Source organism: Ambystoma mexicanum, chromosome 3q (assembly GCF_040938575.1).
Source record: "Ambystoma mexicanum isolate Mex_15411 chromosome 3q, UKY_AmexF1_1, whole genome shotgun sequence".
NCBI lineage: Eukaryota > Metazoa > Chordata > Amphibia > Caudata > Ambystomatidae > Ambystoma > Ambystoma mexicanum.
In genome coordinates this window covers 718370074-718387725 of record NC_090926.1, presented here as the reverse complement: position 1 = coordinate 718387725, position 17652 = coordinate 718370074, and the positions used below count along the sequence as shown (strand labels likewise).

General features: G+C 43.3%; 1 protein-coding gene across 11 annotated transcripts in view; it reads right to left on the bottom strand.

The window, feature by feature from the left end:
* TNRC6C (trinucleotide repeat containing adaptor 6C) overlaps positions 1–17652 on the bottom strand; it is a 1467646-nt gene that overhangs the window by 1267643 nt on the left and 182351 nt on the right. For all 11 annotated transcript variants that reach the window (XM_069654647.1, XM_069654638.1, XM_069654641.1 and 8 more), the window contains exon 3: positions 3622–3643. In XM_069654647.1, the coding sequence (XP_069510748.1) occupies positions 3622–3643 (22 nt within the window). The remainder of the gene's footprint in view (positions 1–3621; positions 3644–17652) is intronic.

Genomic DNA, 17652 nt, shown 5'->3' with positions numbered 1-17652 from the left:
CACTTTCAGAGGATTCAAACGAAATGTGTCCAGGATCACACGGTTGCAGTGCACAAAAGTCTTGTAAAGGTTCAAAAAGGAGTTGGACCAAAGAAAGGGACCAGTTAGAGGGTCAAGGCGGCCAGCCCAGTCCAGAAGGTGAAAGGGTTATTATTACCTTGTAGCAATCTTTAGAAAGGGAGGCCTGGCAGACACGGTACCTTAAAGTGGTGAGAACGCTCCAGCGGGGGCAGTTGTTCCTGGCAGCGGGTGCAAGTCGGTGCTCCGTCCGGGGGAAGAGAGGATCTCGTCGTGGAGGAAGACAGGAGTCCGTTGCACTGCCAGGGAAGAAACCAGCCGCAGAGTTTTCTCAGGTGCAAGGAGCGGTCCGGTGATTCGCGGTTCAGTGGTGAGTGGCTATCCGGCTGCCGGGGTGCTTGGCACGGGCAGTTCGACCACAAACCGGGCTGGGGTGCGAAGAAAGAAAGGTAAACTGGTTGTGCCCACCAGTCAGGGGAAGAAGCCTCTCCAGCCGGGAGATCGTCTCCGTCGTCGGGAAGTGGTGAGTCGGTTCTGCAGGGCTCCACCGGTGGTGTTGTTGTGGTAGGTCGGCTCAGCTTCTCCCTCGTCGGATTCTCAGGTCCTGTGGCGACTTCTGAAGTTCCAGTCCACAAAGCCCTGCTTTTATGCAGAAAACCCCCATTCACTCAGCCTAGCTGTCACTCGAACATGCTAAGAGTGCGACCTGAGTTACCAAGGTAACTCGGTCCAGGGTGCCTAAACCCCCTCCCACACCCCCTGTGGTATCCAGACAGAGTGGCACCACTTTTGGAGGCTTCTGTGGAGAAGCCCGCCAAAAAGTGGAACAAAGGGCTCGACTTGGGTTGGAGTCACAGAAGAGAACACAAACGCCATTTTAGAATCGAGTCTTGGCAAAAAATACCAACCGGAGAATTAATATTAATTAAATAAACCGGCGGTATGTTCGAGGCTATGAGAATTAAATAATTAAAGTTGGTAGCCTCGAACAAAGGGAAAATCCCATAGGAAAATATTTGTGGTCGGATATAAAAATTAGTTTCCACTGCCACCAGCCAAAACTCGATCAGGGGGGACGGAGACGTGCCCCCTCGACTAACAGACCCCGGGGAAATCGAGTTGCCCCGACCAGTACGTCCACAATATGATGGTTTGTACTGGTTTCTGTTAATAATTTGGGACTAGTAAAGCCAATGGTGACTTTACATGCCCTGGGAGACAGTAGTCAGTCCCAGGGTATGGAGTCTTATGGTGGGGTGTCACTATGACACCCCTGTGTTACTGCACGGAGGGTGCTGTGTAACACACATAGGAAAAACACATGAGACCCTATGGAGTAAAGGACCCCATAGCCCATAAAACACATTACCAGTCAAAGGAATACCATAAATCATGTCCAAGAGTGGGAGAGAAAAAAAAAAATAAAAAAAAAAAAAAAAAAAGAGTCTCACTCTTGGCAGGAGGAAAAAACAAACTCCAGAAATCCAGCAAAGCTGCTGGGGGACTCACTAGGTTAGGAAATTCAGCCTAAAGAGAGAATTCTCCCTAACAATAATGTCGCCACAACTTTTTCCTGGTGACATTATGCATGGCGACCATATATATGGGAATATTACCGGATACCAAAAATACAGGGTGAAAGACGTACATAGGAAAAGGAGGTCAAGCTTTGGTACCCTTTAATCTCGAAAAAGTAAACAGGCTTCTTCTGGGACAGCCATATTACAGCTAGTTAGCAATACACAAAGTTAGAAACATCCGGAAGCCAGCCATACAGATAAGGGGTGTATTGAGCACTTTTATTCCCTAAAAATAGGCAAATAAAGAGTAAAAATACACCCAACTAAAAATGGGAAACCGATACGTAGGACCATGCGACCCTGCTTTCAGCCAAACCGCTCCATTGATTTGTTTGTACCAGTAGTGCATGTAGTACAAAATAAATTACTGCCTGATAAGAAGTAGTAAACATGTATCTTTTAATGTACATGAATAGGTACAAAGAAATAATTACCAAAACATTTCCATTTTCCTGTTAAAACATTTGTACTCACTTATATAATACTCCCATTGGGATATGGACTTACATTTTTACTCCCCAAAAAATAATTTCACTCCCAAAAATAGGGAGCAAAATACTCCTACTTCAAAATCTTATCTGGAGCCCTGCAGGAAGCATCAAGGTTTGTTTGTTTGTTTGTTTTATTATTATTTGTAATGCGCCATCATACCCTCAGGTAACAGTGTGCAGAATTTACATGAGATTGCAAAGCTTGGTTACAACATCAAAAAATATATAGCATACAGTAATAACATGAATATATACATGTGTGCAAGTAGGCATCAATGGGTTACAGTAAACAAGAGTCTGATAGACTAGGCAACTGGCTATGATGGGAAGCCTACGTTTTCAGCCATAGAATGACCTTAGATTGGAAGTTCTGCAAGTCCATTCTGAGGGGTGGTGGTAAAGAGTTCCACAATTTTGCTGCTTTGACTGGCAAGCTGTTACACCCTATGGTAGAACGTTTAAAATTGGGGACAGAAAGGCAGTCTTTATGTATGGTTATACTGTTCTTGTAGGTCTCAGGGAGGTCTGTCTATGGAATCTATCGATTAGATAGATGGGGGCAGCATTATTGAGAGATTTGTGAGTAAGTGAGGCCGTTTTTAGGAGGATTTTGTCTTTTACAGAAAGCCAATTGTTCTGTTGACAATATGCTGTAATATGCTCTCTTCTAGAGATGTCCAGTGCCGCTCTAAGAGCATTGTTCTGGAGAGTTTGGAGTTTGCTGGTGATGGCTTTAGAGGACCCAAGATAGAGAGCGTTACAGTAGTCCAGGTGGGACAGTATGAGGGCTCTGGCAAGGGTCAGACAGCTGGTGTCAGACAGAAAAGGTTTGGCTGCACGGATCAATTTACAAGTGTAGGCTGTGGAAGAGGCTAGAGATTTCACCTGTTTGATGAAGGAGAAGGTGGAGTCCAGGTAAAAGCCTAAGGTTTTGACCTCTTGTCCCACATTAATACTATTGCCATCGATCATGAAGGAGCAATAGGCAGAGCCCAATTTCTTCAGACTGGTAGTAGTACCTAGAATTATGAGTTCAGTTTTATCATCATTCAGGCATAGTCCATGTGTGGCCATCCATGCCTGGATGAAGATGTACACTCTATTCACCAAGGCCAAATCCTTTCCATATTCTCCAGAAAGCGGAAGGAGGATCTGGGTATCATCCGCGTAGTTAGTGTAGGTGATACCGAGATGATGCAAATCATCGAAAAGGGGCTTGGTAAAAATACTGTACAAAGTGGGGGAGGCACAGGAGCCCTGTGGCACGCCACAAGTGATGGGAATCGGGTCTGCTGCAGCTGTAGGTGAAAAGACCCTCATAGATCTGCCGTTGAGGAAAGATCTAATCTATGTAATGGCCTCAACGGAAAAGTGGGCTGATGTGTGTAAGTGAGTGCATAAGACACAGTGCTATATTTCTGTTAGGAACCAGAAAGACTATATCAATATATGAGGGGAAAGAAAATCTAAGAAAAGCATTTAACAATGTAACATGAAGTATAAAACATAAAGAGGTTCTGAGTGAGACCTACCTTTGGTTTTTTGTTCAGCAGCCTGGAAATAAAAAGAAAGAAAAAGAAAAAACGTTAGTGAACTTTTTTCATTGTAAAACAGATATCTTAGTTTAGAAGTTCAAGTAGGGGAGGAATACTGCACAAATCCTTTTCAAGCAATTAAATAAAATTACCTTTTACTTGGACTGTGAATAAAGACTATGGTAAAAAGAAAAATCTAATAGCATTCAAACATTATCGTCAGTTGGAGACAAACAGGAAAGCACAGACAGCGGTGCTGCAAAAAGGGGCAATGGAAATTAATTCACATCAGTCAACCAGCAGCGTCTTCTATACCCCAATAAACGTCTAGGAGACGAGTCACTAGTGTTTAGGTTTGCACTAAAATGTTAGAAACTGTTGCGGACTGTTGTCTCAATTCTCAATGCTCTCATAATGTTAGGGCTTCACAGTGATTAACACCCGGCTTCTGAAAGTTTTCATTATGGAAATTGCTACCAAAAAGAAAACCACATTGAACCGCAAAAAACTTTATTTACAAGCAAAGCAGCACTTTTACCTGTAGTGCTACTGCCTCGCCTTCTCATACATATAGTACTGCCCAATGGAGCAGTGCAACAAGGCTGAGCGTGTGCAGGCACCAAACAAAAGAGGCATCTTGGGTTTATGTTCTCGAATTACCGAAACCGTTTCCAACAACGAGACCGGGTTGCACAGAGCCAAGCGACAGCTGGGATAAGAGTATGCTTCTACTTCTAACTAGCATCCCCATCTGGAGTATTTTTCTTTTTTTATTGATTCAGCTGAAATTAATCAACTTTTCATAATGGAAGATACAATTAAACAATATAATTTCATAATAACTTGTCAACATTCACAAAAATGAAAAAGTACATAATTTCATTAAAAGACAAAAAAAGTATCGCAAGTTTACATAATCAACTCAATAATTACTCTAATCTTGTGCATTTAAAAAATTCACAGTTGCAATTTGCACAGAGACAGAAGTAGTAATAATATTAATGAACATCGCTTCTGTTCATTCAAAGAGCCAAGATATGTACAATATTTTAAGAAGTGAGTCAATCGCAACCAAATAAGGGCAGGGCAGAGAGATCAAATGTTCAAGGGTGTCCTTGCATGCATGATTCTGACAAAACCGGATAAAGTTCTGCCTCATTGGGATCATCCTTCGTGAGGATCACAGCTCTCTTGTGGGCCACAAGTTAAGGCGTAGACTTAGTATAGAAGATCTTTATTGTGGGGATGGTGACACAGAGGTATCATTCCATTGTGCAGTTGTTTATCACCAAACCTCTGACTAGAAAAGTTTTTATACTGCAAACACAGATTTCTGGGTTCAATCCAGTCAGTACGGTAAATATTTCTCTTGGCTTTATCGGGATTTGAAAGCAACATTTCGATTGTACCATCTGCATTAGCAACAATGCGATAAGTGCCCATAATCCACATCCGCACAAATGCATGATGGGTTGAAAGCAAGTAAGTAGCTAACATTTTTAACATGACATTCAGATCAGTGGATATCAACATTTTTGAAAAGAGAACGAATTTGCCAATGATAAAGAGTGTTAAGTGAAACAAGACCCAGTTCGTATCGTAACCAGCGGCCAGGAGTGCACTGCGGAAGATGTAAAATGTTTCTCCAAAATGTAGCTTCTATTTTGTCTAGAGACTGATTTGGCAAATGTGCCCGTGTTTCCAGTGCATACAATAGACATGGTGTCACCTTCAAATTCCAATAAGACCAGGCTGGCGTTAACGAGAATATGCCATATCGATGTAATATTATCTTAGTTTGTGAGTTGGCTGTGCCCAGTTTACTCAACGCTTTCCATCTGGCCTTTCGTTTGAACAGACCATTAAAATACGACACCCAGGTATATGTAGCTTGGGACAATTGCTAGTTTAATGTTATTAATAGACCAGATCATCTGGCCTCTGCCCGATTTGTTAGGGGAATAAGCTACTGTGTTTTATCAGTATTTATTTTTAATTCGTTTTGTTCTATGTATGAATTGAAGGCTGAAAGTAACTTTTGGAAATCGACTGGAGTGTTAGAAGTAAGTACCAGGTCCTCTGTGCACAATAATGCTTTAATTGGAGAACCATTAAGCTTCGGGGAATCATAACAGACTGTGTCAAATGCCCGTTTTACATCCTGTATGAAAACATTGAAAATGGCCAATGCAAGTAAACACCCTTGCTTAAGCCCCTGAAATGTAGGAATGGAAGCAGAATGCAACCCTTCTATCGTCGGTCTAATTCGAATTGATGTATTCGAGTGAAGGCCTTAGATGATGTCACTTAATGTAGGTGGACAATCATTTCTGCATAGCTTTGACATGAGTAAAACTCGAGAAATGTAATCAAATGCGGAATGCAAGTCCACGAACGCAAAATAGATTTGTTTCATGGTCTGGCATTGGATCTTTAATGCATTTAAGCACAACACGTTTATAGCGATGCCCATACCAGCAACAAAACCGGATTGCTGCGGATCCCGTAGCTGATGAGCATCCAGGCATTGAAATCTCGCAAGATTAACCGTGCAAAGATTTTGCCTGGGGCATCTAACAATGCAATCGGGCGGTAGTTTTGTGGAAACATGTGATTTCCTTTCTTGAACACTGGTACAATCAGTGAAGTCTTCCAAGAGAGTGTTATTACACGAGTAACCAGTATTCGTTGAAAGATCTTGTTCAGAATTGTCGCCCATAGATAGGAGTTGGGTTTCAACATTACATTATGTATCCCATCAGGGCCCGCAGTTCTAGATGTGCTAGTTTTCTTGATCAAGTCCTCAATGATCGAAATTGAACATTCAACTGTCCAGGAGGAGATTGATCGCCGAGTATAGGTCAGCTTGTCAAACTGCCCATCTGCATACAATTGTGTGTAATGTGTGATCCAATGATGTTCTTGCACCCCATTGGATTGGACTCCAGCTTGAGTATCATAAGTGTGGTTGTTAAGTAGGGCCCAAGTTTCAGCAGAGTTTTTATTAGCCATAGCCTTAAGGATGGCCTCACTATCTGAAATAGGAGTGCCTTTCACAATCGTATCCAGTTCGGATATCTACATTTCACTGTTTTCAGAGCGCCAGTTTGAGCCGACTCTGGAAGAGTAAGATTAGATTTTCTTTCTCTTCGATATTCTGCTCGGCTGCTCCTGACCTCGTGATCATATACATGTGTATGTTGAAAGGCTCTTGGGCCTATTCCTGTGATGGCGTGTTTGTATGGAGACAATAAATATGAATATTGCACAGGCGAATGAAGGTTCAGGTTGACATCAATTGAGTGACTGAGGGTTACTCGTTTTGATTCAGTCCTACGATATCACGTCTTGGCATTATTAACTACCAATTGTTGTTTAGTCCATCGTCTTTGGCTCTTGCCCACACCTTATGACCTAGCCCATTTAAGTGACAGCAAATTATGATCACTTAACAGCTGGGAAACGATTTCAAAAGGATTGTAGCATCATAAAGAACCTTAGATGAACATATTTATAATCAATGCTGGACGAGACATCTCTATGCCATGTGTTATGTGCAGGTATGTCGCCTGATACAGCACCATTGACTACACAAAAGTTCCATTCGGACATGAACGAGGTCCATCTCCGGACATCCTGTAGTTTACGCCCTTGCTTCTTGTTCACGCAATCAAGATTTAGATCGTCAGCTAAAATGGTGGCTGATATATCCGACGTCATGAGTATCATGTCTAGTAATCTGGCTAGGCCTTGATAAAAGGCCTCATCTACTACGCCTGCCGGATTGCGATAAATATTCACAAATGCAATATTATGCTGCTGCCACCACGAGATTTTGACTAGTTGTAAAGAGGAGCTAAATGAGGCCCAAGGTGTAATGGAAAGCCCAGCACTTCTTTTGACTGCCACTAAGACCAGAAGAAGGTCTTCCTTTATCTGTGGTGATTGCTGGTAAAAGGAACACTTCATATTTGTCCCAAATAGGCGTGGTAATGAGCCACGTTTCCTGAAACGCCAATACATCAAATGCATTAGTAAAGTTACCTACCGAGGTTTGAAGATGAGAATTCCCTCGAGTATTCCAACTGGCTAGGGAGAAGAAAAGAAAAGCATCCCGTTTTAATGGTTATGGTATTAAGGGATGCGAAGTAATGGCATGAGATGTTGCTCCCTTGCCAATGGGAGCCCATGAATTGCCACCTGGCTTCATGCTCACATACTCATCCCTACCTATAGCACGTTCCGGGTCTTGTGCAATAAAAAAACCCATGTTAAATGGCACAATTTTGGCTTTCCAGATGTTTTTTAATACAACACCAGAAGGAATCCATAATCTCACTATTGAGTAGTTATAAACCGAAAGGAATTCCACCTGGTCTATGTCCCCAGAGGTTATGTCTTCTAACTACACTACATTGGTAAATATGTTGAGCACACTTCTATTAAGATCATAAGTCCTAAAAGAGACCATCACAACACTTCATGATTAAAGAATGACATGCAGAAGTGTAACGCTGTGTACGACGAGTATCTTTCTGATTCACAAATGCTTGATCAGCAACTATAGTTTGGTTTGGTAAAGAAACAATGGATTGGGTGGGTTCAGAAAGCAATCCTGTGAATAAACTAGACTGCTCACGTGATTGTGCGTTATCAACAAAACCTGTCACAGATCTGCTATCAGCGTTGGCCAAATTTGACCAAGCTCATAAAAGGGGTTAAGGAATGGAGATCGCAGCCTGAGGAGATGTGTTGGATGTTAATGACAGACGATTTTCTAAATAAACATCCACAGCTTTTTTAATGTTCTCGATCGAAAAGGCCACCGTAGCGTCCTGCGGTACCACCGGCTTTGTGTTAACAAGTTTAGGTTGTCCACTAGACTCAGCAAGTTTGCATGAGACCTCTGGAGCAGCTCTCTGATCTGTTTGTTCAATCACCTGTATTGGCTCATTCAGAGGCGAGTAAGAAAGAGGGCTTTGCACAAAGTTGTGAGGAGGTATCGCTTGTGATGTAATTTCCATAGAGAGAGATTTCTGAGCTAGTTATAGCGTTTCTAGTGTTAATTATGTCTGGGGAATGTTTCAATGTGGTCGTGATGGCAAATAGCCAACCCACTTATTTTTTTGGGTGCCAGGATGTTTTTTTTTTTTTTTAAGTGTTGTGATGGCTCGAAAGAAGGTACTTAACGTGTTCTTAGTATTTTTTTAAACTGCCATATTTTTTGACTTTTTTGGATATGTACGTGGGGTGGGCATTTTGATTTCTTTTTAGGATTAAGATCTCGTGGTATGGGTAAACTTCTAATAGGCTCCCTTTCTAGCGAGGTTCCCCTCGGTGAGCACTGTGAGCTCAGCTGTACGTACTCCACACTGACCCAGGATTCATTTGATGCTTGATCAGCCAAACAGACCACTGGATCCACAACAGGCCGAATGATCTGAGTGAATGTTGGGAGTAATGAGGAGGGGCCGACCAAAGCGGACCCTCTTATGCCTGTGGCAGCGGTAGTATCCGCAGGAAGTGCAGCCAGTTTAGATGGCAGATTTGCTGACACTGGCATGTCTTTGAAATTAGTGACTATCCATTGGGAAAGATGATCTATTTGGGCAGATGGCATCGAAGATTTGGCATCCAAAGACTCAAACAGTTTAAATAAACTCAACATGGTGGTATTAATTGCTGTAAGCATCAGCTCTATCATGGCAGAATTAGAGTGGACGTCTTCTCACCCTAAAGATTTACTTGGTTGGCACGGGTTAGGTTGCACATAGGATAAAGAAACTGAGTAAATAGAAGAGTCCATTGAACATCATTCCCAACGGATTCTTTGTTCACTATATATGGAAATGGGGGATTCGCACCGACTTGCGAAAATCGATATATCAGAGCCATCTCTGCTAGTGACCGACTGATGCAATATGGGCTGATTATGCAATCCGACTGCTGGAGGAAGAGCTTGCGGCCCACCTTCAGATGAATGTAAAATAGCTTGATCCGAAAGTGAGTGGAGCTCGGGCAATATGGCCGTTGAGCTCGTTCACAAATTTACTGGCCTTTTATTGCTCGGCAAACCAACTAAAACAGCTACAACGACTGTTATGTCGATTTTCCGAGGCTCGCTGAGAATTCTCAACGGAATGTGTCACATTAAAAGGAGGCAATGAGCAATGGTCACGTGCGTCCTTCTGTGAACTAATTGGAGTCAGGTTTATAGTTTTATGCGACATGCGAGTGGCACTCCTTCCACCACTTGACGCCATGGTTATCGGTTTGTACAAATATTCAGGCATGCACAATTTCAATGAATAAAAGTTGTAAAACATACACTTATTCACTAAAAATACTCAACTTCTAAATAAATATAAGTAAATATAAGCAATCCCGCTGCACCGCAGCCAAGCGGTACTTCTCAAGGTACTTGCTCACAACCGCACGGGCGTTCAAGCTTTGTAGGAAGATCAATGGGCGATACAGACAATAGGCGTGCCTGCAATGACAGCGAAACCCACCTTAGTTAAAGCAACAGTCTAAGTCAAAGCAGAGTCCAACGTTAGCAATCCAGAGCTCCCAAGCGGCCAAGCAGTACTTCTCAAGGTACTTGCTCGCAAGTATTATTTCCAATTATTGAGGACATCTATGGCAGGTTAAGAGAAAATGAAACATTTCCCTTATGGTGCGACAAGTGCTCTTTTTCCATAGGTCTACTACCATCATTAGTTATCCAGAATTCTGCTCTCACAGCAGGCCAGGCCGTAAAACTGCTCTAAGAATGCTGCACTTTGCGGCATCAGAATTTAGAACACTTAGTATTCGAGCCTCCCTTCACATCTCTGGGCTCCTCTTCCCCAATATAACCAGCCCGAGCGACCCAAACACTTGTTGCAAAGTTGCTTTATATCAAGCAGGAGTACGATGGAAAACATTGGTATATGCTGCATCGGGCATATAGGGCATCGCTGAGTGGGCATTGTGAAGGGGGGAGCGGGCGAGGGGGCTATTGACCAAGAGTAAATGAATAACCATGAAGGTAATATTTCAATACATTTACACACTGCACACACCCTAATTCCCAATCTGTTGAGACAGATTACACAGAATAAAAATACAGAGGAGGAGGAGGAGACAGCATATTTCAGCTGGTTTAGAGCAATCTCCTGGCCATAAAAAACATCCCAACAGGAAGTAACACAGGACCCACAGATGCCATAGTCCAAATGGACGTGCTGTATTTTTCTGCTAGTCACATTCATTAGGTTAGCTACAGATGCTGCATTGAAGATGGGGGGAAAAAAAGTGCACGTGGGCTCTCAGGACACCATGTAAAATACTTTTGAAACAATTCGTCAGGCAATGGTGGCCTTTGCCACCTTGAGTCTAGGTTAAAAAACATCATGTGTCACAAAGGACCTGTGAAAAGGTCATGCTCTGTCCGAGACAACATTTTAAGTTTTAGCCACATCCAAGTTATAGCGAAATAGGTAGCCTAGGTTGGAAAACCAGTACATTCAAAAGTAAGTCATACAAAACATTGGGGATGAAATAAAGAGGTCCTTAACATCACCTTATAGCAGGGCAGGTTGCAGGAAACCACAGGCTGGATTCCGTACAAGGGAAACAAGAAACAAATTCAAATACCACTGAGGGGGTGTGAGGGAGATGTCGGGTTTCTGACAGGGGGATGACAGTTTAGAGTCCAAAGTGGAATGTGATGGCTGCAATGGAAAATCAAGCAAAGCAAACTAGGGCTTTTGTGTAGGTATGGACAGGTTGCAAGCCACAGCCATAGAGGTATTAATTGGCCATTGATGTAGCAGGTGCGAAATGGTGCAAGTACCTGGGCATCTAATAGCAGTGCATGGCAAATGCCTAATACTTCTACACAAGCCAAAACTGTTGGCTTTGTCAATGCTTGTTTTTAACAGCTCATCAGTGAAGGACACACAGAGTGCTTATAAATCGAGTGGCTGAAGGAAACAGTTACGGCATTTTTATTACACCAGTAGCGGGTTTACAACTCGAATTAAATCATTACCTCTCAGAAGACTGCTTTGAAAAGACACTGGCAGGCACTTCCAGTGAAAGGTTTGTGGTAAGGCTCGATTAAAGCAAGCACAAAGTGTTCCCATGATGAGGTGTTTTGGGTGGGGAGGGGCAGAAACTGGGTGGGTATAGGGATTAGCATGTGAGTGTGCAAATAACCAAAACCTACAAGCTGTGTCCCTACTCCTATGCCATTTCTACCCATGTGTACTCGAATGCAATAGTTTAGGCTTACAGGTGTTGCAAGCGACACCTAACAGCCCAAACTAACAATCTGTCCAGTGTTCATATACTCAGTAATTGCAAACCGATAGTGTTTACATTAATCCTTCTGCTGGAGCAGGTGAAAACAAGCATAACAGCCATCACATAAATTACGAATGCAGTCAACCAGTTAACATTATTTTCCAAAGCTCAACAGCAAAAGCACATGCATTTAGGTGTATACGGTTTGTTGGTTGACATCTTCCTAGCTGAACACAATCTGAATTTTAGGCCCCTAAATCCTCACATGAGCATAGCAAATGTAGCAAGAGAAGAAGCACCAGTCCTTACTTTTGAAAAAGTAATGTTCTCTATGGTGGAAAGATCCAGAAAAAAAGGAACAATATAGTAGATGATTCAACTGGCTTTACCTGTTCGTTGCGATCAGAACCTTTAATTTGGAATAATATTATTGGAAAGAAGGCACAGAGATAATAGGTTGATGAAGATAGCAACAAGGCGCCTCACAGGGAATTGCAACCTTTCCCCATCAAAGGCTGGCAAGACTGACCATTTGCAGTCAGTCTCGTAGAAAAAAAGTCTACTTCAGAGGGACTGCACGGATGGTTCAGCTCTCAAACATATGGGAATCACACATAAAAATAGGTTATCAGCTTCCTTAATGTAAAACCCTGAACAAAGACAAACTCTGGAAAGATTTTAATTGCAATTATCCAGTGTCACAGCTGGATTGCCAGCTGAGAGAAAGCGGTAGTGAGTGGCTCCAACTTCTTCAAATACAACACTGCAGTGAAGTTGGCTGTGTGAACCTGGCCCATTTTGGTACACAAACAGTGATAAAAGCCTTCATGGTTAAAATGATTGCCTTTAGCGCCAACACATTTCTATTTCTCATGTGCTAGTCAAAGGCGAAGTGCTTGAACTTGAATACTACAACCGGCTCCCCTCCCCATCCAAAGTCTGAAGCATTCAACTTCAGACATATCTGAGGGGAATGACTTACACACGATATTCCATCTCCAGCTGTGTCTCGTCATGGTGAACCCATTACCTGGACTATTAAAATTGCCACTCTGCATCCTGTGCTTTACAAAGGGCACAACACGAAGAGGCTTTCAAACCCAGTATTTTCTGAAATCAGATGGCTAGGACTATATTTTTTACCCTGGAAAACTTGGGTTGTCACCTGCAGAGCAGAAATTCTCGATGGAGGAAGAAATGCCAACCCAAATCAAATGTCAAGAATCGTCCAGAGAAAATTAATTTTCTATACTGGAGTCCGTTTGGATTTCTTTCGGTTTATTGAAAAACCAAGATTGGACAGTGTGTCAGATATTTTGAACTCGGATTAAAGAAATGAATCCTCAGAAGCCTGATGTGCCCAGCCAATACAGCTAGAAACCAGAGAACAAGTCCAGAATGCGACTTGTGGCCCCCATCCCTTGAGTTCTGTGAAATAACGCAAATTAAACCACAGATCACCGTTTCCCGGAACCTTCACAATTGCATCTAGAGTTTTCTCATCTTTAGTGGCACTTCTGGTTACCTTCTGATGACACCAGGGAAATCCCTTTACACAATGTTAAAGACCAAACTGTCCTGTTTAACATTTCCCCAATGATCGTGAAACTGATTTTCCATGGCCCTTTTCGGGAAGAAAATGTTTTCAAAATACAGGGCTTGGGCATACCATGGAACTGCAGCCAAAGATTTATACTTGGGACAATGTCTTTTTTCGATGTTGGAATTGTGCTTAGTTTCTATGCACAGTCTCCCTTTGTGACTATGCGATTGTGTGAAAAACCGCGAGAAAGCAGAAAAAAAGGCTATACTGCAAACGTAAAAGGTTTGACCATAAGATGATCAGCTTTGCAACAAAACCAAATGTGGATTTGCAACAGTGTGAAGTATCCCCATCAAATATTAACCCAAGGAAGGTTGCAGGTTCAAATTCCGGGAAGGTCGACTCAGCCGTTAGTCCTTCCGAGGTCGATGAATGGAGTACCAATTTCGATTGGTTAATAAAAATAATAATGTATGTAAGCATGTGCAATGTAAAGCACTTTTGATCAAAGCGCTATATAAATGTCAAATTATTATTTCCCAAGGGCAGCCAAGTTAAAGTTGAATGAATTTAGGTAAGCATGGAACCTCTTAACAAACCCCTTAGACGTGGAACAAGCTACAGTGCAAGTCATTTCTGTAGAGCAAAACAAAAGGGGATGGCTGGAAGGATAAGAATTAATCTTAACCTCTTGCATTGCTGGGGCAACCCTCCAGATCGTTCTTCGCCTGCCAAAGACCATATTATTATCAGGTTTGGCCCCACCCCAAAAGGGGCAGTCCAGCCTAAACTGCTTGGTCACGTTCCTTCTGCACGAGACCAAAAGCATCCCCAGATATGTTTCGTCCTCATGGTCTTTCCCCTTTCTGTAATGGCTCAGCAGGTGAAGAACGATCGTCTGGAGAGTTGCCCAGAGCAATTGCCAGATGTTTAAGATTCATTCTAAACCTTCCAGCAATCACCTCTGCTTTGCTCAGTCATTTATGGATTGACTGAAAGTTGCTGAAAAGCCACTTCCTTGGACAATCCTAGCAGAAAACCAAACTCCTCTTACATTTTAGAATTACTGCCATCGAAAGTGGATCAAAATCTTCAACAACATTTTCTTTACACACAATCTTATGCGTTATTCTCAAGAGCATGAAGGGTTTAAGAAGCAAAGCCTTAGATGACAGATGCTTGTGCGCCGTTCTTATTGCTAAATGAGAAAGACTTGAAATGCCACAAAGCCCTTTGTTCTGTCAAGAGAAAATGCAAGGGCCCTCGCACGCGGGCGAAACTGGTGGGTTCGCTCTAGTTGTTCGGGCTAGCCTTAAAGTTCTACATGATTTCATCATATGCTTAGCCAACACAAGAAAGAATTTTTAATCTTAAATGCTCAGTAAAACACTTCAGCCAACATGCGTTTCGACACTTGGTCTTTGTCAAGGCTGACAGTAACATAAATCAGAAAAAGCCATAGTGAAATATTGCATTAAGTGTACAGAAATTACCACTACATGCCATGGTCAGGGTTAAGAAGAGTGAGCGAGGAAAAGCAAAATGATGGACATGGGGATGAAAATAACTCAAAACATAAGAGTTCATTATACAATCCATTGAGTAGCTTAATGAACATTTTAATATGTTCCATCGAGTGCATAGGTTACTGTGGTCTGGTGCCATTAGCAATCTCAAATATTCTTATACAGTGAGAGACTGGAGTGGAAGAAGCACCCACAAATTGCACTTACCCTAATGGTATCATGTAATCTTCCAGTTGTTGCAATGCTTGGATTGTAGGTAGGAGAGCGTCCTGTTTGTAAAACTGTGAAGAGAAGCAAGAATACCAATTCGATGGAGTTGGAAGAGGTCGCTCAGCAGTGATGGTTAATGTTGGCATAGACTTACCAGTCAGTCTTGTGATCGTTTAGAAATGTTGCAGTATGACTTGACAACATTGGCTAGTTTGTTAATAACGTCCTGTAAAGAAGTTGAGGGTTGTGTATTACTATAAAATATAACGGGCATAGTGATAGCTCTGATCCGACTGACAATGCATGTTGGGAATGACAATGATCCCGCCAGAACAGCAGACTAGATAGGGTTTAGAGTCAGACAATTGTGCTTGCACGATGCTTGCGCTTGATAAGGCGCAACAAAAACCACAAAGTATGGCACACTGGGGTGGCGCAGTGTGTAGGTATGTAGAAAGGCAGGCAAGTTCATAGCTATGATAAATATGAATAGACATGCTTAGGATTTCATAGATCCTGCCATGTCGGTAAGTGAGAGTGGGTTAGGAAACTAAGACCGTGCACTGCCTGCGCTTATTAAAGCTCTGTCAGAGTCAAAATGCAGCACATTAGAGTAACCCCAATGGGTTTATGTGGCACGGACGAAAAAGAAAAGAAATCAATGGCAATGTGGGGAGAGGACTTACCTATTGGAGGGGGGGTTACTTGTAGGGAAACTGCCCACACGTGTCTTTCGTGTTGAGCGCGCTGCCATCTGCACACCGATGTTTATACCCGACTTGGTGGTGACATCACACGCTCAAGCTGCATAGTGTTTGCCGAAAAATGTCAATACTGACATATGCGTGTGGCATAAGTGATCAAATCTAAAACCTAGAAAATTAGAGTGACGTTACATTGGAGTTGGATGACATAAAAAGGTGGAATATTATTTGTACCAAGGAAGCAGAATGAACTGCATGATTAGTTGGCGATGTCCGAGTGAGTCCATTAATGGGCATGGTTGGCAAAGGAGCACAGTTGCCATTAGGCGACGTAAATAATGACACGTGGATGAAACAGGTGGTTCTCAATGAAATTGGTGAGGCATAGGTCGGGTTCACATGTGTTAGTGTAGGGAATGTGGGTGCTGTCACGATGCCCGCTCCCGGGGAGCCGGCTCAGGCCCTCCATCCCCGAAAGCGGACATCAAGTCCCCGGGGAAGGTCCCAGCAACCCCTTACAGGGGCCCTTTGGACAGCGTCCTGGCGCCTATGGCGCCAGGCTCATAGAAAACGTCAGTCCTGGCGCCATAGGCGCCAGGCTCATTATGAAAGTGTTTGGGTGCACTTACCTGATGCAGACCATGCTGCAGAACCCCGGCCTCCTTGAGGCCTGAAAGGAACTACTTTACCTGTGGGACTCATTTACCACCCGGGCGTGGTCGGGGAAGGATACATACCTGATTGGAGGAAGGACACATTCTAGGAACTTCTTCCAAGGCTATTTAAACCACACCAGATCAGTCACACGTGCTTTGCGTTGTTCTGCATCTAGCAGCTGGACGCTCGCCGTGTCTGCTCCTGCATCCTGACTTCTGCCACACCTGCCAGCATCCTGAATCGCCTGCAAAGGAAGGGAACAAGAGAACAGAAGAAGGAAAAGGCCTCACCTGCTAAATCTGCATCCCAGAGACATTTCGCCGACAATCCTGAAAAGGAAGACATTTATTTTTAAAAGCACATCGCATCGATCGCTGCAGCGCCGCATTCTACTCACCTTTACAGGGCGCCTCCATGTTCAGCAGCGACAATCCGGATTCGCAGTCGCGCCCCCGCGCCTAGGGAGAAAAAGACAAGAACAAAGGTGAGAGAAAGAAGGGAAAAGGGAAGCTAAAACTCCATGTCAAGACTTACCTGTTGGGTCATTCCCTTTTCATTTCGGGTCCGCGCCGCATCCAGGCATTTTTGGACCCCGGCCCCTAAGGGGAAAAAGACAATCAGCGTTAATGAGTGAATGAAAAGACATTACCAAAACACTCATTAAAGACTTACCTGATTTCCACAAGGATTTCACCGCTCACCTCGGGTCGGTGCCTGTTCCCCGGCATTCCGTACCCCGGCCCCTAAGGGAAAAAGACACTAGCATTAGAACATTAATGCATGGACACAAGGGGAACCACTTATAGAAAAACTTACCTGGAAGCCAAGCAAGTTTGGTTCTCACCCATCCGAAAATCCAGTGACGTAACTGGATACCAACGCGCCCCTGCATCAGAAGCAGGATGGAGAGCTCGTCCTTCCAGACCCTAAGGTGAGACGCTACGGGGAAGCACAGCAGGGTTTTGAGGAGGGTGAGAGGGGTAAATGGGAGGCCGATTGCATTACCCCGCAGACAGTTAACCCCCTATTCTCACCTACAGAAGGATACTTCTGCGAGTCAGACAAGCCAGATCTGGGGCCCGGTCCAGTCCGTCTTCCG